Consider the following 26,733-nt stretch of genomic DNA (forward strand, 5'->3'; position numbering starts at 1 on the left):
GTGTAGTCTAGATTCTACGTGTATGCGTGTGTGTGGGTGTGTGTGTGTGTGTGTAGTTTAAATGGCTTTTTGGGGAGGGGGGCAAGACTCTCCATCCAGTTGATGTCAGTCCCAGCTGGTGTCTCCTTCATAATTTTGCACGGAAACATCTTTACTGACAGTTGATTGTATCACAGATAGGTCATGGGGTAGAATAAGGTTACTGATTATGCTTTGTGGAGTTACTTTTAGGTCAGTGGAAGAAATTATTAAAAATGATCATCTCTGGGGACTTGCCTGGGGATCTGGTGGTTAAAACTCTAAATTTCAAATGCCGGGGATCACAGCGGGTCTAATCCCTGGTTGGGGAATTAAGATTCCCACATATCAACAATAAAGTACAAAATGATCTTTGTATCATTAAGTGATAAAACATAATGAGCACATTTTTATTAGTTCATATTTATATGTATTCTGCATTTGTTTTAGTATAAAGTTAGTATTCAGAAACTGAATTTATCATTTCTTGGACCTTGCTTACATCATGCAGGCCCCCACAGTGCCATCTTGCTGCAAATCTGACAATATTGGTAGAAACAGCAAATGTAGAAAGGCAGGAACAGCACCTCCTTTAAACAGTTATTTATGGCAGTAAGAGCAGAACCAGGAGAAACATCTCTAGTTAAACAACAACAAATAATGTGTATTTATATGTATGAGTGTTGTGCTGTGTTCATAAACCTTTTTATCTATCTTAGAAATGGACCTAAGTCCATGCTTATCCTTTCCCTGTGAGAAATTTTTAATGATGTTCAATGAAAAGAAAGAAACTTGAAGTCACTAAGTCATGTCTGACTCTTTGCAACCCCATGGACTGTAGCCTACCAAGCTCCTCCGTCTCTGGGATTTTCTAGGCAAGAGTTCTGGAGTAGATTGCCATTTCCTTCTCCAGGGGATCTTCCCAAACCAGGGATCGAACCCAGGTCTCCCACATTGCAAGGAGACACTTTACCATCTGAGCCATCAGGGAAGCCTGTCCACTGAAAACCTCTCCCTTTTTGTTAGTATCTAACAAAATTAACTCAGCATTTCAGGCTGCTTGTCACTCTTTTGGTCAGCATGGCTATATTTTACACAGCCTTGCAGAGCTGTCCCCTGTTATCATTCCTTGCCCTACCATGCCCCCAACAATGCTGCATGACTGAGAAAGAGAAGGCCATAGCATGAAATCTAATAGCACTAGAGAACATTTGATATTTTTTATTGCTTGTGTGTTTGAAATGGCAGCATTTATTATATCATTTCCTGCTGAGTCATCAGTAGCAATACTATCTGGGTTAGTTTTTAGAAAATAACTTATTTTACCTAATTCTGAAAGTAAGAGATACTAATTTATTAGAGTATTTCCTTCTAGTTTTTTCCCTCCTTTGATCTTATTAACTCGGTTACTTTAGCTAGTGTCTTAATATGAGAGTTATGATAGTGCATACTGTTCTTTTGAGCACCTCCTCCCCCCAGTAATTCTTAGTCATTCTGGTTGGTAAATATTGGTTCTTTCCAACTCGCAAATGCCTACTTGGAATCTGAATCTTTTCTAGGCTGTAGAATTTGGTAGTGTAGTTCCCCAGAGTCACCCTGTATCAGTTGCCTATATTTGGCTAGGTTGAGTCATGTCACCAAATATAGTCTATGCCTTCTGCAAGATGCATGCCAGGCTTCTGGCTCCAAATGCCACAGCTGGCCTCCAGGGACAACTACTTTTCCTGTCATAGCGTCCCTTAAGGTTAGGACTGCTGATCTGGCAGTATTTCTTTGTGTTTATAACATAATCAATACTAAGACCCTCAAAGACTGAATTTTATCCACGAAATAGATTCACTTGCCAGAAGTCCTAATGCTCTCCTTCTCCCTTGAGGAATTCAATTCTAAATGTACCAAAGCCTGGGTTATGTTTATAGGTAAATGAGTTATCAAAAAGCAAAAAACAAAACTCAAAAACACTGGGTTATATTCATATTTAGATATCTCAGTGATTTTTATTTTACTTCAGTGTATTCATTTGTGAAATGATGGTGTTTTAAGTTCAGTGGAGTAAACTCATTGAATACTTATTTGGTGCCCAAACAGGAAACTCAAGATACCTAGGTTCAATGGCAGCAACAACAGCAATGAAGCTTTAGATCTTAAAGAGGGGGGCTGTTACTTAAGAGATAAGACAGTTAGCAAGTGGCTGAGATGATTACCTAAGATGGTTGTCTATTGCACTATAGACAGAAATAAAGTTTGGTGAGTTAATCTAAAAAGGGGGGTTCTTTTTTGGGAAAGGTGCCCTAGGGAAAATAATTGGAAAAAAGACAAGTAAACAAACAAAAAAGATTTGAAAATATTCTCCATTGGAAACAAAGAGGTCTTGAAGGGACGGAGGGGGTTGTCAGTAATCTAGCCATGGACTAGAAAACGCAAAACTCCTGGTGAAAATTGGCATCTGTAGAGCAGAAATAAAAGGGGCACAAGGAGAATGTGAAAGGCTTGTAGAAGACTTTAGAGTAACATGGAACTTATAACGGGAGTTTTCAGAGGACTTGCAGAAAGGAAGGAGTCTGTGTTCTTCATATTAGATGTCATGAATGGATGACTCTAAATATTTTAATTATAGAAAGAATTTATAGGATAGGGCAGGTAGGGTGGGGAAGCATTATGAAAGTTTTTTCCAAAAGTTTTCTCATGTCACTGCTAATATTTTAAAATTGAAATAGAAAGCATTGCTATTTGTTTAACAAAATATTTAGCAGGTGTATTTACCATACAGAGGGCATAACGGATTTCAGACCAACAGGACTTATCATAAGAACAGGTCAAGTATCACTTTCAGAGTTAAACTGCAAATTTTGTCAGTGCCCTATTGTCTTAGCTAAAGGATAGAATTACAGTATTTAGAAGTCTGAGGAACAGAAAAAGTCTCAAAGGATACCTACTTTGTGAGTGCAGGGTGGCATCTCAGGACGTGTGTGTCGAGGCAGACTGAGAGAACTGAGTGAGGGGGTATTTTTGTGCCTGTTTTGTTGAACTGTTCTTATCTCTTTCTCCTTAAAAGGTACCCCAAAAGTCAGTTTCTGATAAGGTGGAACTTGACTAGTTAAATTGGGCCAGCTAGTTTGGGAATTTATCTTTGGATTCTCATTGTTATTTATCCTTTTTTAGTATCGAATAAGAGGCATTATAGTTCTTATAGAACAGCCTTGGTTTCATTAATGTTACCTTTTAAAAAAATTAACAGTATCTTCTTCGAAATAGCAGAAACTTAACTTCAGTTAATATCATTAAATATTTTTGTTCCTGTGTTGATTTATAACATCTTTTTAAAATGTGTTTTATGATAAAAATGGTATGAGTGATAACTATTAGTTCACTGACTATAAGGTTTTACAGCTACAAAAGTAATCCAAGTGTTCCATCACAGAAAATCAGCTGCTACTCTGAGTTAAGTGATTTAGAAACACTATTCCCTCCCTCCCAAGTTTTTAACAGTTAAGGTCATGTTCTTGTTCCAGCATCTCAAGTCTATGCTTTTTTAAAGACATTCTTGTGACAGGTCATATGATCTGGGCTTGCAGTTAAAGCAGTTAAGCTGGAATTCACTGGATTTAGCTCCTTGGTTGTGTATATAAACATTAAGTAACAAAGCCAATTTTTAGGAAGAAATTGAAATATCAAAGTTAATTTTCACCTCCTCCTTGCCGGTCTCCATCCCTACCTTTCTTCCCTAAACAGGAACACACTGAAATTTTAAGTGAAGCAATTTACAATTTAAAAAATCCTTGTATTTGGTTTTAAATTGTAGAAAAATTTTCAGATTTTGTTTCATATTAGACTCCCAAGTTTCACATGTGGATTAATTAAAGCTATTAGCAACAGACAACACTTTTCTCTTTTCATGGCATGAGTTTATTTCTGTGGAGACTATTTGAAAGAGGATTTTGAGAGATTGAAGGATAGCTGTGGTCTAAAGTTCCTTTCTAAATAATTTTAAATGTGTGGCTGGTGGTGGATAGGACCACATACTAGCCCTGGCTCCCATAGTGTTCATCGGAACTAGGTGGGGTCTGGAGTCTTCCCGGCATCCTGAAAGGCTTGCTCCAGTCATGGGAGAAGCTCTGCTTAACCACCGTTTTTATTGTCTTGGAGAGTCTGTTATGGTTCTGTGGGGTCAGAGTTTAAACTGCTGTTTCCTAATTGGAATGTTTGTAATTCTGAGTCAATTTTATATTCTCACACTACTCCTGATGCATAGAGTGCTGAACTCTGGTAGGTAATTAACTGTTAAGTTCCCCTTTCCATTGCTTAAATGAACAAGACTTGAGGGTTCTTTACCATTCTTACGAAGGGCATGTGGAATATGGAGACATAAAAATGTTGTAATAATGAGTTTTATAATTTATAGCATAGATCTAGGCTTAAGTATGTGCAGTCTGGATACCTCAACTTACATGTAGAAACTCTTCCAGAGTAGAAATGCATTCCGCCCTTTATTTGTGGAAGATGGTGCATCCTCCACAAATTTTAGACTTTCATAAGCCCTTTTCTCATGGGTATCTTGCGTGCCCATTTTAGGTTCAAATTCAGAGAAAATTAACCCAGCATTTATTGAATGCTCTTCTGCCTCTGTGCGTCTTGCTGTGTGCTTTGCTGTTTTTTTCATGTGTAAGTGCAGTGAAATGTGTTCCTTTACTTTCTGTACTTATTCCCCCAGATAGGAATTTAAACCTACTGGCATGGCTGTACATGTAGGCATAAAACTGGCACCTTTGGTATGATTCATATAAAAAATACTACTGCTAGCTACATACTTTTAAATAGCAGTAAAGAACTACACATGAAAGAAAACTTGAACACTGATGGGGAAAAAACATGAAGATTGTTATTAGGAGTTGATATGAGAACATAATGGTGTAAAAATTACTTTGGATGGGGATTTGGAAATTAGAATAACTGAATAGTGAAATATAAGGGATATTTTATTTTCCCACTTTCAGGCTTTCCCTTTTTTAATGTTTGTGAACATGCTGTTTGATATGTCCTCTAACTCTTTGTGTTTATTAGCACAGCTAAGTTTTATTCCCATAATATGGTTTTTAAAATACCTATTAAGCAATTAATTCAGCTTTGTTGTTGAATACATTTAAATCATCTATGAATAAAGTATAGTAACGGCCTTCTTCTACCCTTAGGTCGTCTAAACTATTCATATCCAGGATCCGATAGCTCTCTGCTTATTAATGGTAAGTGATAATAATTGATTCACCCTAGTGAAATTCAGAGAATTGAAACAAGTTAGTACTGGTTAGAAAATGTAGTAGCTGTGCTTCAGCAGGTGGAGAAACGACATTAGTTTGCTCTGCAGTGATAACTGCAAGTTGCTATTAATCTGTCAGATATTTTGTGAATAATTACTGTTCCTCCAAATTAGAGCAGAAACTTTTTTTAAACTATGAGAGCCAACTAATTTGCTGTCTTAAAACTGGTGACAATGAAAATAAATGAGGATCCCATAACGACACATAAAGAATGGCTTAATTCAAGTGTTTGCTTCTGTAGCGTGACCTTTGAAATGTCAACACGAAAACCATTTCTGTGTAGTTGGAAAAGGAAAGGGAAGGTAATCAGAGATCTAAAATCAGAAAAAACAGCCTAAGACCACAGGGCTTGACTTTGCAAAGGACAAGGTCATTCACTATTTGCTATCTAATGACAACAAGAAAAATGAAGTTTTATTAGCCTTTGCAGTGCCTTCAGTAAATTCTCCTTGCCTATTCTAAATATTACCACTGAGCTGTTCTCTTTTTATATGTGTATTCTGAAGCAGACTATATTTATTAAGGAAGGAGGGGCCATCTACTCACAGAAGGAATTAAAGAATTAAAGGAATTAAAGAATTTTTAAAAAGTCTTTTTTATAAGACAATAGTTTAATTGGGTGGGATACAGAAGTCTTGTTTACTTCTTTTTCACTCTTTTCCTATTGTATATGGATTTCAAATTTGTTATTCATAGTGCCATCCACTATGAATGAGTTGCTAAATGAGTTGCTAAAACTCATTTTAAGTCCCACCACTTCTATGAAATATTCTTGACCAAATAACCATATTCTCCACATTCCCTAAACAAAGCAAAACTAAAAAAAAAAAAATCCTCCTCCTTGTCCATGGTCTAGTATGAATGAGGAGTTGAAACTTACTTTTTTAACTGGATTTCTTTTTCTGTAGTGTATAAAAATCAGTGTTCTGTAGACTATAGGATTATAGAGCCAAGAAAAGTTAGAAGGAGATTTGATTTATGAGAGTTGCTGCATGCATTAAATCCTCTGGAGACCATGTGGCTTGTAAAAACCTCCCTTGTTCATCAGTCTTTGGTCTTTACATGCTACAGTGCCAGAAATAATGCCAAAATACAGTATTTTAGCATAAATGTGTATAGACTGAAATCCAAAGCTGGTGAGTGGCGTCAGGATAAGGCGGAGTAATGTAAGAGGTGCCCTCGTAGTGTGGTTTCATCTTCTCCTGTGGAATGAGTTCCAGAGGCAGGTGCTAGAAATTGCAGGCAACCAAGATCTGAGATACTGTTGTTCTGTCCTAGGCAAAGGGATCAACTCTTCGTTCTCCCAATTGTTTCATTCCTGCTAAATTATTAATAGGTCACTTGCCCCTGGGGTATCTTTGTTGAGTTGAGAAAAAGAAACATTCTCTGGTGGGTTTTCCTTGAAGCCAAATTCACTTAATTTTTTAGAGTCTAGTATAAGATTTTTTTCCTTTTATACCCCCCACCCCCCTTAATATCCTTTCTTTCAAGATTAGATTATTTTTTAATGACCCTCACTTGGCAAAGGAAAAATAAATATTTATGTTTTGAATTTTACTGCCCACACCCTCTAGAAGTAGACTAGATGGTTTTTACTGTTGTATACATGGAGATTTTATTCTAGAAGTAAACGGACTGAGGTTAGCACTAGCTCAAACTGAAAGATAGGAAGATAAAGAACAAAGAGATGTCAAAGAGGGGAAACTTGCTGCCTCCTCAGGCAAGACCCAGAGTATGGGGCTGTGGCTGCCATGGTCTCGGATCCAGTATTCAGCTTTGCAGGGTCCCAGAACTTGATTTTGTCAGTATGAGCAAGTGTTAGTTCTTAATAACAAGCTGACTTGTATGGATGCCAATTTATACATTCATGATCTGGCAATGCTTCCAGTATCTCTAGATACTGGAGTTTACTGATAGACCCATTCCCTCTCTGACAGCAGAGTCCAGATTATAGAAGGTTGTTTAAAAATCTTGAAATTAATGCAGGGTGGAGGTGGAGGGATGTTAAGACAGTTCTTGAGTCACCTTGATTTAGGCATGCAGGAGACTCGAGTTTGATCCCTGGGTTGGGAAGATCCCCTGGAGAAGGAAGTGGCAACCTACTCCAGTATTCTTGCTTGGGAAGTCCCACGGTCAGAGGAACCTGGCAGGGTTGCAGAAGAGTTGGATATGACTGGGCAACTAAACCACAGTAATAAATTGCCCATTCTCTTCAGTCAAATTTTTGAAACATCTTCCATGGTGGATTGCTTCTATAGATAAAGTGGTCGCATTCGTATGATAATTCTTAGTAGCACTTTGTTCTCACTATAGCTCAGGTTTTGGGGGCTCCTGTATTGCAGAGCTAGTTTAATGTATTACTTGTGTTTAATGAAGAGAAACTCAAAAATCACAAATGATACCCATCTTGTAGGATTGTGGTGGAGATTGAGTACATGTAAAATAATTTAGCATAGCACCTGGCATGTAGTCAAACTAAATTAATTAGAAGATCATTATGGGAATATTAGTGCTAAAGATTTGTAAGGGGAAAAAGAAACACAAACCAAGAGATTATGATTAGTTGAAAAAATTATCTAATATTGAACATGCTTTATTTGTCTCTTATTAGGATAGATAGCCTGAAACTTAATTTATTTACTTTTAAATGCAGTCTCTTTACATCTTACATCCATTCAGCCTTTTCTTAAAGCTGAAAATAAGCCTAATATGTTGTGTTGTTTTGTATTCATTATTCAACGTTGAAACTTAAATGAACCAGCAGGAGCTGTTCTTTTCTGTCCATCACAAGTAGTCTATTCAGGCTTTTAAAAACCTTTAGAAAGGTGATTATATAGCTACTTTCCTTTGCTTCAATTAATAACTTTCAGAGCTTTTTCTTCCAAGCCTCTGTTGAATTGAGAACCATTTCTTGCTTTATTTGAATAAAAATATGAAAGAATTGTTTCCTCTCTTAAATGTACTTTTGAATTTCAATGTGACTTTTATTGTATAACTTGTTTTGAAATTTTCAAGCAATCAGAGGTTTGGGGGAAGAAGTGCGGTTTAAATTCTAAATAAATAAAAAGGAAAAGATTCTAAATACTTAGTCTACTAGCTTCAGCAGTTATATTGGAATAATATCAGCATTTACATGTACAAAGATAAAAAAGGGCTCGCTTACCCAGCAGATCAGATTGCTTTCTTTTTTCCCCTGGCTATACTCAATCATCAGTTTTCAGACTGCAATTACCTTCATATTACCATTCAAGACTTTTAAAAGACATTGCCAGTATAATTCAACAATATTAATTGTGTATTCTAGGGAATTACTATTGTTGTATTACTAGTTGTAGAGATTTTTTTTTGAGGGGAATCCTTAAGGGGAGATTCTTGGATTTTAAATGTACTAAAAAAACAAAGCAACTTTCTGGCTACATTTTGGATATTGTAATTAGTTCTCTAGGACTGCCATAACAGGTACCACTGACTGGATGGCTTAAACTGAAATTTATTTCTAGTCTTCGAAGCTTGAAGTCTGACATCAAAGGGTGAGCAAGGTTGGTTTCTTCTGAGGCTCCCCTCCTTGGCTTGTAGAGAGCTGTCTTTTCCTTGTCTTTACATGGTTTTCCCCTCTGTGAAAGTCTGTGTCCTAATCTCTTATAAGGACACCGGTCATATTGGAGCAGGGCCAGCCTGGTGACCTCTTTTAACTTTAACCACCTCTTTAAAGCCCCTGTTTCAAATAGCCACATTCTGAGGTTCTGAGGATCAGGACTTTAGCATATGGATTTTGAGGAGGAAACACTATTCATCCCTTAACAGATAACCATTTCCTAGTTAATCTTATGTAGTAGGAATATAGTTAGAATATCCATTTTATAGTTATGAAAAGCAACCCTAAAACAGTTTCTCAGCTAAGTCAGAAAGCAGTGCTAAGCATAGGCCGATTCATCTCATATTTCTCTGGTGTGTTTTGGTTTAGCTCTGAGCTAGATATTAGATTGAATGATTAGTTTTCCTTTTATCCAACTTGAAATTTTATTTTATCCAAGAAAACTAACATTTAACCACTACTACCACCTCTGTATAAAAGTGCTTGTGTGTGGTACTTTTTTCTTCAACCTCCCACTTTACAGCTTTAGTATTTAGTTTGGTATTTAGTTCAAAAAGTACTGGTTTTGAACAGATGCATATATCTATGTATTTCCTTTCCTCTGTGGATGTCTCTCATATAGAAGCATTAGCTAAAGTACTTGTTTGTCTCAGAAGAGATTAGTAAGAAATCTTTTAAAAGTTAGCATAGAAAAATACCTCTTAATTATAGTTCTTTTAAAGGGAGAAGATTGTTTGCTTAAGGAGGGTAGGGGACAGAAATCTATGAAAAGGGAGGGCATAATTTACCCAGGAGAAATGTAGATTATAGTCACTTGCTGAAAATGTATGTAATATGGTTCATAGTTGCTACAGGAAAGAGCATGTTGAAAGATCCTTTCATGAAAAAGACAATATGAAAACCTATTGTAAACTCTATAAAGTGGTCTACAGTTGTTATCCTGGGAGTAGTAATGAAGAGCTGAAAGTAACTGTTGAAGATCAGCCTAAGAATATATACATATGAGGTTACTTTTGAGGAAGGAAGAAAATTATTATTTACTGAGCACCTGTCAGACCATCATATATATGTGTGGTATCTTTTGTTATTCATTTTTGCATTTTTATAAATAATAAACAGGGTTTGTGAAATACAGAAACTGAATTACATTCAATCTCTGCCCTTCTGTAAGGCAATTTAAACAATCCTCTCATATCTGTATTATATCTTGTCAACATTCTTTGAATTAGTATAGCAAGCTAGTATAAACATAAGCCAATGTGACATAGGAAATTCTATAAATCGTATGAAAGTGAAAGTTGCTCAGTTGTGTCCGACTCTTTGCGACCCCATAGACTGTATAGTCCATGAAATTCTCCAGGCCAGAATACTGGAGTGGGTAGCCGTTCCCTTCTCCAGGGGATCTTCCCAACCCAGGGATCGAACCCAGGTCTCCTGCATTGCAGGTGGATTCGTTACCAGCTGAGCCACTACTGAAGCCCAAGAATACTGGAGTGGGTAGCCTATTCCTTCTCCAGGGGATCTTCCCGACCCAGGAATCGAACTGGGGTCTCTGGAATTGCAGGCGGATTCTTTACCAGCTGAGCTACCAGGGAAGCCCATAAAGCATATATCTAAAATAATTTTGTGACAGTGAACCCATTAAGAAATTAGGGGATGATCTATAAAATCGTTTGAAATGATTCTTTGCGTCTTTGTTGGATTATATACTTTGGCCTTTGTGATGATTGTCTGCTTTTTGGTTCTGGCACCTTTATTCTCTTGTTTACAGATGGACTCAGCATCCAGTCTTTGATTTCTGTCTTTAACTGGCTTACTAATCTGACTGATTCTCCCCCATACTCTTTTTTTTTTTTTTGGTCCTACTGGAAAAACAAGTTAGTTGATATCATCTTCGAATCCGACCCACCTCCCCTTGTTTTTCCAAGTAGCACTGCTGTCCGCCTTCTCACAGCGGGCAGAGAGAGGTAGATGGAGGTAGACCAGCCTGAGGCCGCATAAGTAGCACAGGTCTTTCACTGCCCACCAAAAGCTAATCGTATTTTATTCTTTACAGCCTAAAGTCCTATTCTTTTTTTTTAATTTATTTTTAATTGGAGGAAAATTGCTTTACAATGTTGTGTTGGTTTCTGCCATACAACGTCAGCCAGCCATAAGTATGCACACATCTCCTCTGTCTTGAGCCTGCCCCCACCAGCATTCCATCCCACCCACCTAGGCCATCACAAGGCACTGAGCTGAGCGCCTGTGCTGCATCAGCAGCTCCCCACCAGCTCTCTGTTTTACACATGGTAATGTGTGCGCTTTCGATGCTACTCTCAATTCGTCCTGCCCTCTCCTTCCCCTGCTGTGTCCGCAAGTCTGTTCTCTACATCTGTGTCTCTATCCTGCCCTGCAGATAGATTCATCAGTAACATATTTGTAGACTCCATAAATGTGTATTAATACACGGTATTTGTTTTTACTTCACTCTGTGTAACAGGCTCTAGGTTCAGTTACCTCAGTTCAACTGGCTCAAATTCTTTCCTTTTTATTAAAGTCCTATTTACAGAATTAGATGTAGGAAAGGATGCTTTTAATATATCATTTGTTTTTTTTTAATTATTTATTTTTACTTGATGTTTGGTTTGCAGTATTGGTTTGATTTCTGTCATGTATCAACATGAATTAACCATAGTGTACATATGTGCCCTCCCTCTTGAATCTCCCTCCCAGCTTCCACCCATGCCCACCCCTCTAGGTTACTACAGAGCCCCCGTGTGAGTCCCCTGAGCCATACAGCAAATTCTCATTGGCTGTATGTTTACATATGTTGGTGTATATGCATCCATGGTACTCTTTCTATTCATCTCACCCTCTCCCTCTTCTCCTCCACCCTTGTCCATAAGTCTCTTCACTATGTCTGTGTCTCCATTGCTGCTCTGCAAACAGATTCATTAGTACCATCCTTCTAGATTCCATGTATATGTGTTAATATACAATATTTGTTTTTCTCTTTCTGACTACTTTACTCTGTATGATAGGCTCTAGGCTCATCCACTTCATTACAACTGACTCAAATGTATTCGTTTTGATGGCTGAGCAGTATTATATTGTGTATATGTACCACAATTTCTTTATCTATTCATTTGTTGATGGACATCTAGGTTGCTTCTATGTCTTGGCTATTGTAAATAGTGCTGCAGTGAACATTGGGGTACATGTGTCTTTTTCAGTTTTGATTTCTTCAGGGCATATACCTAGAAGTGGTATTTCTGGGTGATATGGTGGTTTTATTCCTAGTTTTTTAAGGAATTTCCATACTGTTTTGCATAGTGGCTGTATCAATTTACATTTCTACCAGCAGTGTAGGCGGGTTCCCTTTTCTTCACACCCTCTCTAGCACTTGTTTGTAGATTTTTTGATTATGGCCATCCTGTTTGGGGTGAAGGAGATACCTCACTGTAGTTTTAATTTGCGTTGAAGTAGTGATGTTGACCATCTCTTCATATGTTTATTAGCCATCTGTATGTCTAATTTGGAGAAATGTCTGTTTAAGTCTTGTTTTTAATATAAGTACCAAGAAGAAAACTCAAAAGGATCCATTAACAAATATGGTAATTCAGTGCACATAAGATTGTAAATTTGAATACAACAGAAAAGGATAAAATAAGAAGTGGAATCAGTTTTTCTTTTATCATTCTAGTTCCTGTCCCCAAAGGTTCTTGTGGTGGTTTCTAGAAAAAATATTTGAGTACATTCCCATGTATCTATTTCTATTTCCTTTATTGTTAAGTTCACACAATAAGAATCATACAATATACACTTAGGTACCTCATGCAAGCTACATTTTAGAGATGTTTGGTATCAGCACATGAATATGTACCGTATTTTTAAAATAACTATTTTTTGTGATATATTTTGTAAATATACCACTATTATATCTAATTTGTTCCTTTTCTAACAAATGTTACAACCAAATAAGAAAAAGATACTTTTTAAGAGATAAATATTTTCATTTTTATTATATATATATATATATAAATAAATGTGTGTTGAAAAAGACCTCATAAGAGTCTTTCTGTACATTTTTGCAAGTCTAGAATGCCAGACTACTGAAATATTTTACTAGAGAAAATTTACTGATGAATATAGGGCATTTGTAAGCAATCTTGTAAAGATATTTTGGAAATAATGTATTTATCAATACATCTAATAGCAATATTCACCCAAAAGTTATAAAAATTTATAGCTATAATGTTTCCAGCCCATTTAGAACATTCTTGAATTATTTTAGTACTGAACACCAAATTATATAGATCAAACCAAGTAATATAAATGATAAACATATAAATAGTATTCACCTTAACTCTCATGGGAACCAGAGGGTTTTTATTCAATACTAACATAGATCTTTTAAAAACTAACAATGTATATGCTGTGCTGTGCCTAGTCACTCAGTCGTGTCCAGCTCTTTTGGACCCCATGGATTGTAGATCGCCAGGCTTCTCTTTCCATGGGATTCTCCAGACCAGAATACTGGAGTGGGTAGCCTTTCCCTTCTCCAGGGGATCTTCCAAACGCAGGGATCGAACCTGGGTCTCCTGCATTGCTGGTGGATTTTTTACTAGCTGAGCTGTCAGGGAAGTTTAACAGTGCATATTCTTTGGTAATTACAGGAAAATTCTAAGCAGAGTTTATTTCTGCTGACTTAGCTAGAAGTTTTCCAAAATACAGGTTTCTTTAAACATTGTTTTTTTTAATTTAAATTTATTTATTTTAATTGGAGGCTAATTACTTTACAATATTGTATTGGTTTTGCCATACATCAACATGAATCCGCCACAGGTGTACACGTGTTCCCCATCCTGAACCCTCCTCCCACCTCCCTCCCCGTACCATCCCTCTCGGTCATCCAAGTGCACCAGCCCCAAGCATCCTGTATCCTGCATCGAACCTAGACTGGTGATTCGTTTCTTATATGATATTATACATGTTTCAATGCCATTCTCTCAAATCATCCCACCCTCTCCCTCTCCTACAGAGTCCAAAAGACTGTTCTATTTAAGTGATTTTTTAAACTGCCACTACCTCTAGTGTTTGTAAAGTGTCAAATAATGTGCAATGCTTGATAGTCTTGAGATTGGAAATCTGTCTGACATTTTCCTCAGGAAACTGATGAAGATATGTGTTACAAGCATTTCATCATAATACTGTTTGCACCAAGTGTAATTTGAAACTAGTGAGAAAACAATGCTTTAGTACCTCTTTCATACATAGAGGAAGTGGCATCACTTACGGTTCCTTTCATACCTGAGTTCTGGTTACATAGGTGTGTTTATGTTATGGAAAGTTCATTGAAGTATACGCTTATGATTTCCTATATATACATATAGGAAAGTACACAAATGTGTATATATATATATATATATATCATACATCCAAATATATATTAAAATAATGTATATCATTGGAAATAAAAAATTTAAGCATTCTTATTTTCTTTGCTCCAGAATGTCATTGTTTTTATTTTTTGGTACTAGTTTATATTGATTTGCTTATTTAATTGGGCAGTTTTTATTGCTTTAAGCATTATATGCCTGTATCCTAAATGTGGGAAAATGTTTCTAAATAGTTTTTGGCATTTAATCTCTGAATTTAATAGTGAATTCTTTTGTGTTAACCAGCTTAATTTTGTAGTATAGAATGAAAGTTTGAAAGTATACATTTGAAGACTTTAAGATTCTTCAATTTTTGCTTTTGATGTATAGGCTTTACTGTTCTTGAAACTTACTTTTGAAATAGTGAAAACTATTTGGACTTCCCAGGTGGGGCCAGTGGTAAGGAACCCGCCTGTCAATGCAGGAGACGTAAGAGACATGGGTTCGGTCCCTGGGTCAGGAAGATCCCCTGGAGAAGGAAATGGCAACCCACTCCAGTATTCCTGCCTGGAAAATCCCATGGACAGAGGAGTCTGGTGGGCTACAGTCCACGCGGTTCCAAAATGTTGGATTCAACTGAAACAACTTAGCACGCAACATGCCCGTGAGAATTTTTAATGTTAATTTTGTAGCTTCTAAATGCCTACTCTTTTTCAAATAACCGTTTTCTCAGAAATCCAAGCAGTATCAATCAACTTTTTAAGATTGACAGAACCAAGATTTTCAAATCATTCGTTTCCCCAAACTCCATTGTCTTTGAAGTAGTCATATGAATAGAATATTCTTAAACAAACATCTACTTCCGTGATATCTTTCTCTTCCTAACCTCTGTCAAGTTCACTAAGGAAGAAAATACCTCCACCCTCACCCCAAATTTAAGAATTACTAAAGTGAAAAACCTAACTGCAGAGGGAGATTTTATTGGTTTTAATCCATTTGTCCAAGTACTTTGGTGAAATTCAATATTATCTAATAATGTTAGAAATTATTTTAGTATGAGACATGATTTCATTTTGGAAAATAGGCACATGGTACTTCTAAGTTATATTTGTAACTCAGTTATAACTGAGTTGTACTTAGCATTTATCTAGAGAGCTAAGAGTGAAAACCTTGACCAGTTTATATAATGATCTCTTAAACAGTTTCTAACTGGAAAACCTATCCCAGCTTCCTGTTTAAATTTTCTCTCTAGCCAAGACCTCACTTGTTCCATATGCTTCTGTTCTGGGCATCTTTCCCTGAGTATTATAGCACCCCTAAGTGCCATTGCCAGGTCTGCAGTGCCCTTTCTCTATTTTACCTTTAAGATCTATCTCAGAGCCATACCCACTCCTCTCTGACTCTTTAATCAGAACCAGTTTCTCCTCCTCCTCTGCTCCCATTGCACCTAACACTTAACAGGCTTATTGCTGTAATAGTCAGATTATCATTATTTGCTTATCTGGCTGAATAGCCTATAAGTTCCCTGCAGTCAGAGCCGTGTGTTATAGTGCTTAGCAAGGTCATGCATTCAGGAAGTGTATGTTGAATGGAATTAAGAGTAACTACACATACAAGTTCAGTTCATTTGAGGAAAACATTTTCTCAAGTTTCCTGATTTGAAATTTATGCTGCCATTTTCCAAGTATTCAGATATATACTTATAGTCATATGTCTATATTATTTTGTATTCTTTTTCTTCTCTTCTTAGTTGGAATCTACTTCATGATAAAATGCCAAACTTTTTAATACTTTTCAACTTCTGGGCCATGGTGGAAGATTTAATTAGGGACAAGAAACTGGCTAAAAGGAAGTTTATAAATTGCCTAAAGATTTCATTTGTTATAAGTTTCTTCATTAGGGAATAATTGAGAAATAGTACAGAATTGCTGTTTATCCTGTCATGATAAAAAAAAAAAGTCACGAATTAAATGGCTAGTTAGCAGGAAATTCTGAGAGAAATTAAGATCAATATGGTGGAACTTGATTTAAACTATGTTATATACTCCTTTAGTTTCATACTAGTTTGGACCTTGGGTGACAGTTACAGCAGAAGGCTTCCCCTTAATACAAGTAATGCTCGATAGATTTTTACAGTGTCCTTGAAGAACTTAAAGAATGCATTGACCTCTCGGCATCAAAATTCCATATTTTTTTTGAGATATTTACCAGGAAACAAGGAATATAGCCAGTTTTTTTGTTTTTTTGTTTTGTTTTGTTTTTTCAGTTTCTTAAGCTGGTAGATGAAATCACAGTTGATTCTTTTGACAATGTTTGAAAGGTTTTTTTTTTGTTTTTTTGTTTTCTCATTTGACATGCAGCAAGGACATATGGGCGGAGGAGAGGTAACATTATTATTTCTAACTTTTGAATGTATCAGTTGTATTTGGAGAGGACCCAAGTTTGCTCGATTTCTAACCCTTATTGGGAAGCGGGGAGGGGGAGTGATATGTAGCTGTGATCGATATATACTTTATGTGTTATAGTTAGCATCATAGACATTCTAATTTGAGGGAGTTGGAATGGTAGGATTTGGATTTGAATTGAAATAATTTCAAACTCATTTATATCTGAAGATTTGTTTCTCTGTTTTCCTTTCTGAAAGGAATATCTTAGAATAAAATTAAGAATATTTAAAAAGGAAAATATGGTATAACTAGTCTCAAAACACCTGACTATATTGGAGGTACAAGTTATGCTTGAATACCTTATATCAACTTTCAGATTTTTTAATTTATTTATTTATTACTAAGCATAGTTCTGTGTTTTGTTTAAAATTAGATTAAGTAGACACCTAATCCTATAAATTTCAAACATTAGGGGGGAAAGCTCTAGACATTTTAGAGAATTTTTTGAAGAATCATTTCTTAGAGGTACGTGAATAAACTTTATTTTTGCCTCCTGTATTAGTTTTGCCTTTTTATAAGAAAGTCAGTTAAATAAGGTAGCTTTAAAATAAAAGTGACTTTTGAAAATCCAGAAATAACATCCAATTTTAGAGTCATTTTTTATCTTTATTATATAACTTTTGAACTGTGATTTTATAGGGTAAATTCGTAATAAATATACTGTTAAGGAAGGCAGGTGTGACAGAAAGACATTGGAATGTTTCAGTGAAGGAAGAGCACTTAAGATATATTTCTGCAGGATCCATTAACAAATTCCTTATGCAGAACCTAGAAGTAAATTGGCAGCCTGAAAAGTGACAAAACAGTTTTTGAGAGATTCTACAGTTCTTTGTAGCTCTCTGTTTTGCTTATGATTTATAAGTTTGTGTTTTGCTGGCAGGTAAGTATGGCAAGAATATTAACTACAACTGGCATCTCTGATCTTTTCTGCTTTTATGTTCTATATAATAGGATTTTCTAACAGCAAATTTAATGACTAGTTTTTAGAATTAGATACTACCTTTACCAGCTGATGATTACTCAACTAAAAGAAAATTTATCTTCAGCATACCTAAAAATCTTAAATTCTGTCAGAGTAGCCAGTGAAGTTAGGAAACAGCATAAATGGGTTTTCATGACCTTCCATTAGTTAAGGTAAACCAAGATGAGTGCTTACTTTAAAAATCAACTTGTTCATTTTAGGGGCAGTCTTAAAGGAAATTGGGCAGGCTATATTGTATGATGTCTTAAAGAAATTTAAGTCATCTAGCATCTGATGGTCAAACTTAATACTTAGTGTATGTATCTAGATTGCCAGTGGCCATGGGGCCCTGCCAAGGCAGTGCAGTCTCTGCCAACGCCTTTCAAAAGACTGCTCTCTTCTACTGTACTTCCATTTCACCTCTCTCAAGTTTCTGGATCCCAGTGGGATGGTTGAGCAGCCCTCTATTTAACCATGTACTTTCTCTCTGACTCAGTTGGGACCTTAAGGTGATGGAAATTCAAGAGCATATCTAAGTGATTTATTATTCAGTGAGAAATACAAAAGCAGCAGCGATACTGGATCTGCTGTTTCCCTTGTTTCTTGTCTAAGATAATCAGTGGCAAGGAGCATTTTCTGTTAGCTTTTTTTTTTTTCTTCCTGCTTTCTCTTCCAGGTCAGTCCTCGCTATTTCCAATGGAAGATGGATTCTTGGATGATGGCCGTGGGGATCAGCCTCTTCACAGTGGTCTGGGTTCGCCTCACTGCTTCACTCACCAGAATGGAGAAAGAGTGGAGCGATACTCTCGCAAGGTGTTTGTGGGTGGCTTGCCTCCTGACATCGATGAAGGTATGTTTAGAAAGAGCTGTTCATAGCACAGTGCCCAGACTGGCACATAGTAGGTAATGCATAGGTAATGTTGCTGTTAGTATAATACTAATATTATCTGGCTCCAGGTGTTCAGTTGTGATTACATCGTTCCCTTGTCCTGTCTTCCTAGTACAGTGTATAAAATCAGTTCTCGAAAGGAAGGGGAGTAGGACTTTGGAAACTAGCTGAGGCAAGTGGTTGGACTAAATCAAAGAGCGTAAACCCTATTTGGAAAACTCTAGGATTCTGTTGTGGGCAAACAGCTGCTAAGTGCACTGTCTGTGTGTCCTGCCTTGGCTAAATTCAGTTATACATTTTCCTATTTCCTACCTTTTATGACTGCTGCTTCCCTCATAGCTCAGTTGGTAAAGAATCTGCCTGCAAGACAGGAGACCCCAGTTCAATTTTTGGGTCAGGAAGACCCTCTGGAGAAAGGATTAGGCTACCCACTCCAGTATTCTTGGGCTTTCCTTGTGGCTCAGCTAGTAAAGAATCTGCCTGCAATGCAGGAGACCTGGGTTTGACCCCTGGGTTGGGAAGAGCCCCTGGAGAAGGGAAAGGCTACTTACTCCAGTAGTTTGGCCTGGAGAATTCCATGAACTATATAGTGTATAGTTAATTATTTAAAAGTTTAAAATCTTAGATTAAGTCTGAATTTTTGAAAAATATAACTAGAGTTGTAGGGAATCTTGAAGAATTGTGTCATTTTCTGAATATTTTTTCACTCATCAAATGCTTTCTGAATGCTGTGCACTGTACTTAGGATTATTTAGTAAATAAGATTGTGAAAGAAAGCCCCTGCTCACACAGAGTTGATATTCTAGTGGGCGAAGGGAGATAAGTGTGAAAATATTAGTGAATAAGTCCTGAAAAGAAAGCAGATTGATGTGATAGTCAAAATCTCAAAAGAGAGACTTGTGATATTTGTTGGCTAAATAAATCCTCTTTGCAGATGTAATACTTGAGCTCTGATGGCTGAATAAGAAGCCAATCGTGCAAAAAGACAGAGAACTAGTTATCCAGAAGTATTTCATTTAACTGTGGGTCTAAGTGACCCTGACAGAAATCAAAGTAGCAGACCATATAGCAACCATATATCCTTGCTTGCTTTTTTCCCTTATCTATTTTGTCTTGGTTTCCTGAATGGAAATAGAAACGTTATGGAGGATAGAAAAGTTTTCTCTAAAAACCTACAAGGTCTAATAATGAGGTTTAATAATGTCCCATTTAGATTGAGATTTAATTTACTGTGACACTACATTTTCCTTAAAATGCTCAGTCTTTTGGAAGGTTGAGGCAAAATGGCTTCCAAACAACTAAAGATTGAAATAAACACCAGAATTTTATTTTTTAATCTTTAATAAAGTGTCCTAGAGGAAGCTGTGCTTTCAGGCCAGGCTGACTCAGTCTCCATTCTCTCCTCAGAAAGCATATCTTCTGTTCAGAGTGTTCATCTGGGGCTAAACAGTTCATCATGGTGTTGTCCAGTAAGCTCCCAGATGCAGCCTCCTCATTCTCTAGCTGGAATCCTCACTTTCCTTAGTATAATGGATTCTAGGTTTTATGACCCTTTAGAGGTCAAATCCTTAACACTTTTGAGCCCTGGATGGACTTCAGTGAGGAAACTATATGCTTTATACAAAAAAAAGAAGACTGAATTTTATCTGACGTTGCTTAGGATAAACTTCTCCTCTTGCCCAGATAGCCTATATCTTTTTGGAAAATTACCAAGAAATCATCACAGGAAGTGGTTTAAACTGAGCAGAATTAATGGGGATTGTGTTAGTCATCCTGTTTTAGCCTCATACCACATATGTCGATAAGTCAGTAGCAGTTTAGGTGGACAGGCCTTTATATTAAAATGTGAAATATGTATTTATGAAAAATACTATGTTCTGTAGAATTATATGCTAAGAATCACAGAGTTTATGGGGCAGATGGGGCTAGAGGCAGATCACTTAGAACCTAATGAATTTTGTACCAGAAGCACTAACAAAAAGAGAATTAATACTTTGAAAAATAACTTGGACAGTTAGGCAAGTAGCTTACTATATGACCTACTAGAGGCTGCCTCAAAGAATATTGAAAAGCACAAAACCAATAGAGCAGAAATTCTGGCTTCCGAGCTTGGAGACGACACAGATGAAAGTGGACCTCTGGGCCCTGAGGAGTGCAAATTCTTGGGAGCTAGCCCTGAAAGCTTGCAGGGACACCTCTGACTAGAGAGCCTTGCTTGCTGTGCTCATTTTAATTTTCTTGTAATAGAGCTGAGGAGGTTCCTGCCTGCACATCACATAGGCTGGAGGCTTTTTCCCTTCTGCTGAAGATTATGGTTCTCCTACTAGGCTGGCCCACCTTGCTTACAAAGAGTCATTTGTGAACCCAGTATGTCTAGGTTACACTGATATCACTCCCTTATTTAGTGGTCTCACAGGGCTGAATGTAGACACAGGCACTGTAGCAGTTCATACAGACAACTTCGTCACAATCTGGAGGAGGGGAAAACAGTCCTAGCAGACTGGAATTTCAAAATGCTTCTCATCTCTCTTCTCTGTTCCCCTGTCCCACCCTACTCCCAGATCTTCTCTGCACAGCTCACCTACTCTTTCTTAGAAGTTCCTTGGAAATTTATTTTCCTATGAAGTGACTTAGCAGCAAAGTCTGTTCATTGATTGTCCACATATATAGTACAGCATGACTGGTGTCATTTACATTAATAGTAAAATATGATTAAGTCTTCCGTCCATCCCATGTCCCCTTCCTTTTCCTTCCTTGTAAGACTCAGAGGTGTTGATGTCCAAGGAGGATGGTTGGTGAGCAGGAAGAGGGTGCCAAGTGGAGGTGTGTCATAGACATACACGTGGAGGGGGCCTGTGCCGAGGCCGTGGCAGCAGTGTGTGTGGGACCAGTAGATCAGGGCAGCACGGGCTATGTGCAGAGGTGGAGGGCAGAGGAGTCTGCCAGGGCAGCTCGCTGAAAGATGGGCTACGTTGATCAAGGAAGCAAAAAATTGAGGATAGTGAGAGCTTGGTTTCTCATAGTAAGAAGGGAATTTACAAACAGGAGAAGGGGAAAGGCTAGAAGATGACATGAGATGTTGGAATGGACTTACAAGTACCAATATGAACTCATTTTTATAAATGTACACAGATACAGAAACAGTTATAAATATGTCTGTGTATGTTCATGTATTTCCTAGCTTTGTCCTCTGAGAAGACTTAGAAATAATAAATACCCGCTAACAATGACTATAGGGAATACCCAAATCAGAGTTTCTAAGTATCTTTTGTCACTGAAAGGAACCAGGATATCTTGGAGGGGGAAAAAGGCTGATTCTGGGGCTAGGCCAGAGAAAGAACAAGATGAAAGCCTGGGGTATCTTCTTGGGTCAGATAGTATGGAAGCACTTGAAGAATGATGGGGGGAGGGGGTAAGTCAAAGGACACAGGAACCCCTCCACTGGCTGAATCAGGGGCAGTTTTGAGGACAAACTGAATAAATGAAAGAGAATCAAGTTCTGCTGCTGCTGCTTCTGAGTCGCGTCAGTCGTGTCCAACTCTGTGCAACCCCATAGACGGCAGCCCACCAGGCTCCCCTGTCCCTGGGATCCTCCAGGCAAGAACACTGGAGTGGGTTGCCATTTCCTTCTCCAGTGCATGAAAGTGAAAAGGGAACGTGAAGTCGCTCAGTCGTGTCTGACTCTTCGCGACGCCATAGACTGTAGCCTACCAGGCTCCTCTGTCCATGGGATTTTCCAGGCAAGAGTACTGGAGTGGGGTGCCACTTCCTTCTCCAGAATCAGGTTATAGTCCATTGAATAAAATAGGTCCACACTGATATAAATAAATGCATGACTAAATAAATGGAGGAGAGGGGAACACTCTTCCTTACTGAATTATACTAACTAGTAAATGTAGAAGGGTTGATAGAAATAGATAACCAGCATTTGGCAGTTATCATTGTGGTAGTTGATATAGGCAGGAATCTTCAGTAAATGCCAGGCCTAATGAGGGAACAGGATATTGATGGTTAACACAGTATCCCCCCACAAAATATTGGTCATATCCAAAGGGAAATGGTTTCCTTTTGGTGGAAAAATACAGACACTTATCAACTCGACTAGCAGATCAAGATTAACATATCTTGTGAAAGGACAGGATGACATAGCATCATTATGATAGTATTCCTGGTTGGAATACATAGGTCATGAGGAAACAAGTACAGACCTAGGTTGAGAGCCATCCTACAGAAGGAATGACCTGTATATTTTGAAGCTATCAGTTATAGAAAAGACAGGAAAGAATGAAGAACTATTGTAAACTGAAAAAAATAGATACCCTCAGAACATGACATCTAAATGTAGCATGGTTCTAGATAGGATTCTGGATCAGAAAGGAAAAGAGAAATATTACTGTGACAGTTAAAAATTTGGATGGAGTCTGTGAATTGGGAGAATGTTGTATCACTGTTGATTTCCTTATTGGAGGGGAGTTGTATGTTGGTACATAAGGGAGTGACCTTGCTTTGAGCAGGTACCAGTAGTTGTATTTTGTGGTACTAGAGCATCACATCAGAAAAAGATGGTAGACCAGTTGGTAGACTCGTGCATCAGTAGAAGGAGAAAAGGGAAGAGGGGGAAGACAAATGCACAGATGTTAACAGTGGGGGGATCCAGATGAAGAGATGCAGGGGTTCTTGGTGTACTGTTCTTGTAAATAGTAGATTTGAGACTGTTTTTTCTAAACTATTTCCCAAAATGGTCATAAGAATATTTACATCTACTTTTTTGGTTTGTTGTTCATTAGATGAGATCACAGCCAGTTTTCGTCGCTTTGGCCCTTTGATTGTGGATTGGCCTCATAAAGCAGAGAGCAAATCCTATTTTCCTCCTAAAGGTAATTTCTAAGGATTCAAATACATGTGTAGTTTATCCTTATATTTTTTTCATAAGTGTTTGCCTTCAGTGTACAACTGTTTGTTGCTAAACTAACATTTTCCCAAATGTGTTTTTAAAATTTCTACTTAATATATACTTTTAATTCAAATTTGATTTTACTCTAAAAGAGGTTTCAAGATAATACCAAATTGAACTTAATGTTGATACTGTCAGACTTTGGGTGAGATTAAGTTTTAGGGGTTTTTGTTTATTTGTTTAATTTTTTTCTAACCTTTTCCTTACTTTTATGCTTCCTTTCACTTGAAGAATTATGAAAAAAAATGGGAAAAATAAAAGTCTTTCAAAATTGTTTTTATTAGGCTATGCATTCCTGCTATTTCAAGATGAAAGCTCTGTTCAGGCTCTCATTGATGCGTGTATTGAAGAAGATGGAAAACTCTACCTGTGTGTATCAAGTCCCACTATCAAGGACAAGCCAGTAAGTGCAGTCTAGTATGAAAATAGCTTCTCATTTTTGCCTCTGTTCATTTTTCCTGAAAAATACACAGACATCTTAATGTATCTGTTAATTGAAACATTTGTAAGTAGAATCAAAATGAAAAAGTTTTGTTGTTGTCATTTTCCTAACCTTGACATTCTATATATTTGTGCACATTATTCTGACATTGAGTTTTTGGTTAACTAAAGTATTGGTGAATCTTTCTATTAAAAGATGTCATCTAGTATGCATTTGATAAATATAAAGTAGCTGAATTTCCTCTGAATAATAGAACTCAGAATCACAAATATACCTGTCTTTCTCCTTCCTCTCTTTGGTCAAGATTTTACCCAGTACCATATGCAGCAAGTTATGTTATACAAATAACTTGCTGCCTATGGTACTCTTGCCAAGTATTAATAAAATAAATTATGTATATACGTAAATGTACATTACATGTTGTTTCTTTTTGAAAGAGTTTTTATTATAAAATTTAGTCTTTTGGGAAGATCCCCTGGAGGAGGAAATGGCAACCCACTCCAGTATTCTTGCCTAGAAAATGCCATGGACAGAGGAGCCTGACAGCCTACTGTCCATGGGGTCACAGAGTTGGATATGACTTGAGCACATGCTCACACAGTCTTTAGGAATAGTAGCAATAGCAGTTGGCCTATTTTGACAAATCTGACAAACCACAATCTTTTATCCCTTGACCAGTACCTAGTGGTAGGGTCCATTTTGGGATGGAGGCTCCAGTAGGCTTAGCTCAAGCAGTAATTTGTGGAGCTCCTCTTGGTGTCTTGGGGTTGTCCCCAATTTTCTGTGTGGCTAGACTCTATTTGACTTTTTTGTCCCCTGCTGGTCCCCATAGGTATTTACTTTTGAAAACTTTGGGCCTTGGGACCTGGTTGGTATACCTGTTGAGAATACCCTGATGTTAACCCCTTAGCCTTTGGTGTGGGCATTTGTAATGGTTATATAAATGCAAACAGTTAAATAGAGGTACTTGATTCTTGGTGTTGAAAAAGGCAAAAGATTTATATGACCTGAAGAGAAACCAGAGTATTGGTTAGTTTTAATGGACACACTGAAGTGTTTTATCATAAAACATTTACTGTAGGTATCCATATTTTTATTTTGAAATGCTTTACAATGCACTAGATTTGTTAATATCAGGAGTAGTTTGCATTTCCTGGACATAGGTTTGGACACACAACCCTAGTTTCTTAGCACTGTATACTAATCAACATCAAATACCATGCTAAATTTAAATTATATGGCTGCTGAGGGGTTGGGTAGGATAGAAGCCCAAATAAGCTGTAAAATAGTTAATTATCTTACAGATAATTAAGGTCGTATTACTGTTAAGCAGTTTGGTTTATAATAGGCAATTAAATTGAACTTTCCAGCCTTGGTTAGATTACTTTTAAAAAGTAAATGAAGTGTTGGGATATGCTTTTAAATCTTCTTTGGTTTTCCAGTTTTATTGATTTTTAATTATATAAATTACAGCTTTGTAAAGTAAAATATTCTGTAATAATTGTAAACTTGATTTCCACATAAATTGCCTGTGTTGAGACTGAGACACTTTGGTTTGCACGCTCCCTAGGTACAGATTCGACCTTGGAATCTCAGTGACAGTGACTTCGTGATGGATGGTTCACAGCCTCTTGACCCACGAAAAACTATATTTGTTGGTGGTGTTCCCCGACCATTGCGAGCTGGTATGATTCAACAGAGCAACAAAAACTCTGTTTATCCTTTAGCATAAGAAATAGCTTATAAAGATTTTTTTAGGATAAGTTTTCCATAAACATTTGAGTTAATGTCTTAATAGTGAGAGTCCTGGACTCCAAGTGTCTTAGCTTGAATTCATGTGTTCTGTTCCAGTTTAACAGCTGAGTAACTTTGGACAAATTGATTTCTCTAATTCTCAGTTTCCTCATCTGTCAAATGAAATTAAAAGTATGTCCTTTATGTAGAGTTGTTCTGAGGATTAAATGAGGTAGCAGATGCCTGGTGCTTAGTGCAGGGTCCCGTCATGCTCATGCTCATCACTCTCATCATCATCCAAGAGAGAAAGCCCTTCCGGGACGGGCTAGGTATTGAGATGTTCACTGTTTGTTCCCATGACCCCATGTGCTCAACAGCTACTTGCTGAGCACTGAACTTTACAACAAGGTTCTCAGCAGTGCATCATGTTTTTAGAGCAGTACTCACAGAAGAAATTTCATCCTTAACTTCAAATAATATGAGTTTTAATATTATCAGAGAGATGAAGAACATAAAATGAACAAGAATGCCATTTCAAAGTTGTAACATTTCGTGGAGAATAAGATTCATTTATTACTTCAAATTTAAATTTGGCAAATAGCTAGACTATAGGGAAAGGTAAAGGGTTTTAATGGAAATCTTCTCAAAGGACTCCCAGAGTCTACCAGTTAGCTTTCTAGTGTTAAATGATTATTAAGCATTACATTGTTAACTGGTAAATTTACGGTGGCATTGTGGTATGGAGCAGATAGACCAGGGTACCGAGTCCAGCACAACCACTTTACTTGCCGTGACCTTGCTTAGGTTGATCATCCTCTCTGTGCCTCAGTTTCTCCAGGAAATCACTACGTACGTCATATGGTTGTTTAGATTATATGTGAAACACTCAGCAGAGTCCCTGTCCTTAGTCACAGTAGATTAAAATGAACACAACGGACAACTGATTATAATAACTAGTTTCATTCTAATAATTACTATAATGATGAATAGATGAGCTTCTTTCGATGAAACCTTTGGT

At 37.1% G+C, this 26,733-nt stretch overlaps 1 protein-coding gene across 3 annotated transcripts in view; it reads left to right on the forward strand.

The window, feature by feature from the left end:
- The window catches only part of CPEB4 (cytoplasmic polyadenylation element binding protein 4), a 72,050-nt gene that overhangs the window by 38,097 nt on the left and 7,220 nt on the right, over positions 1–26,733 (forward strand). The window contains exons 3-8 of one of the 3 annotated variants that reach the window (XM_010853520.1): positions 5,208–5,258; positions 16,649–16,672; positions 18,373–18,546; positions 23,373–23,462; positions 23,824–23,942; positions 25,552–25,666. In XM_010853520.1, the coding sequence (XP_010851822.1) occupies positions 5,208–5,258; positions 16,649–16,672; positions 18,373–18,546; positions 23,373–23,462; positions 23,824–23,942; positions 25,552–25,666 (573 nt within the window). The remainder of the gene's footprint in view (positions 1–5,207; positions 5,259–16,648; positions 16,673–18,372; positions 18,547–23,372; positions 23,463–23,823; positions 23,943–25,551; positions 25,667–26,733) is intronic. The other 2 variants (XM_010853521.1, XM_010853522.1) reach the window with 2 other exon arrangements.

Source organism: Bison bison, unplaced genomic scaffold (genome assembly GCF_000754665.1).
Source record: "Bison bison bison isolate TAMUID 2011002044 unplaced genomic scaffold, Bison_UMD1.0 scf7180017864329, whole genome shotgun sequence".
NCBI lineage: Eukaryota > Metazoa > Chordata > Mammalia > Artiodactyla > Bovidae > Bison > Bison bison.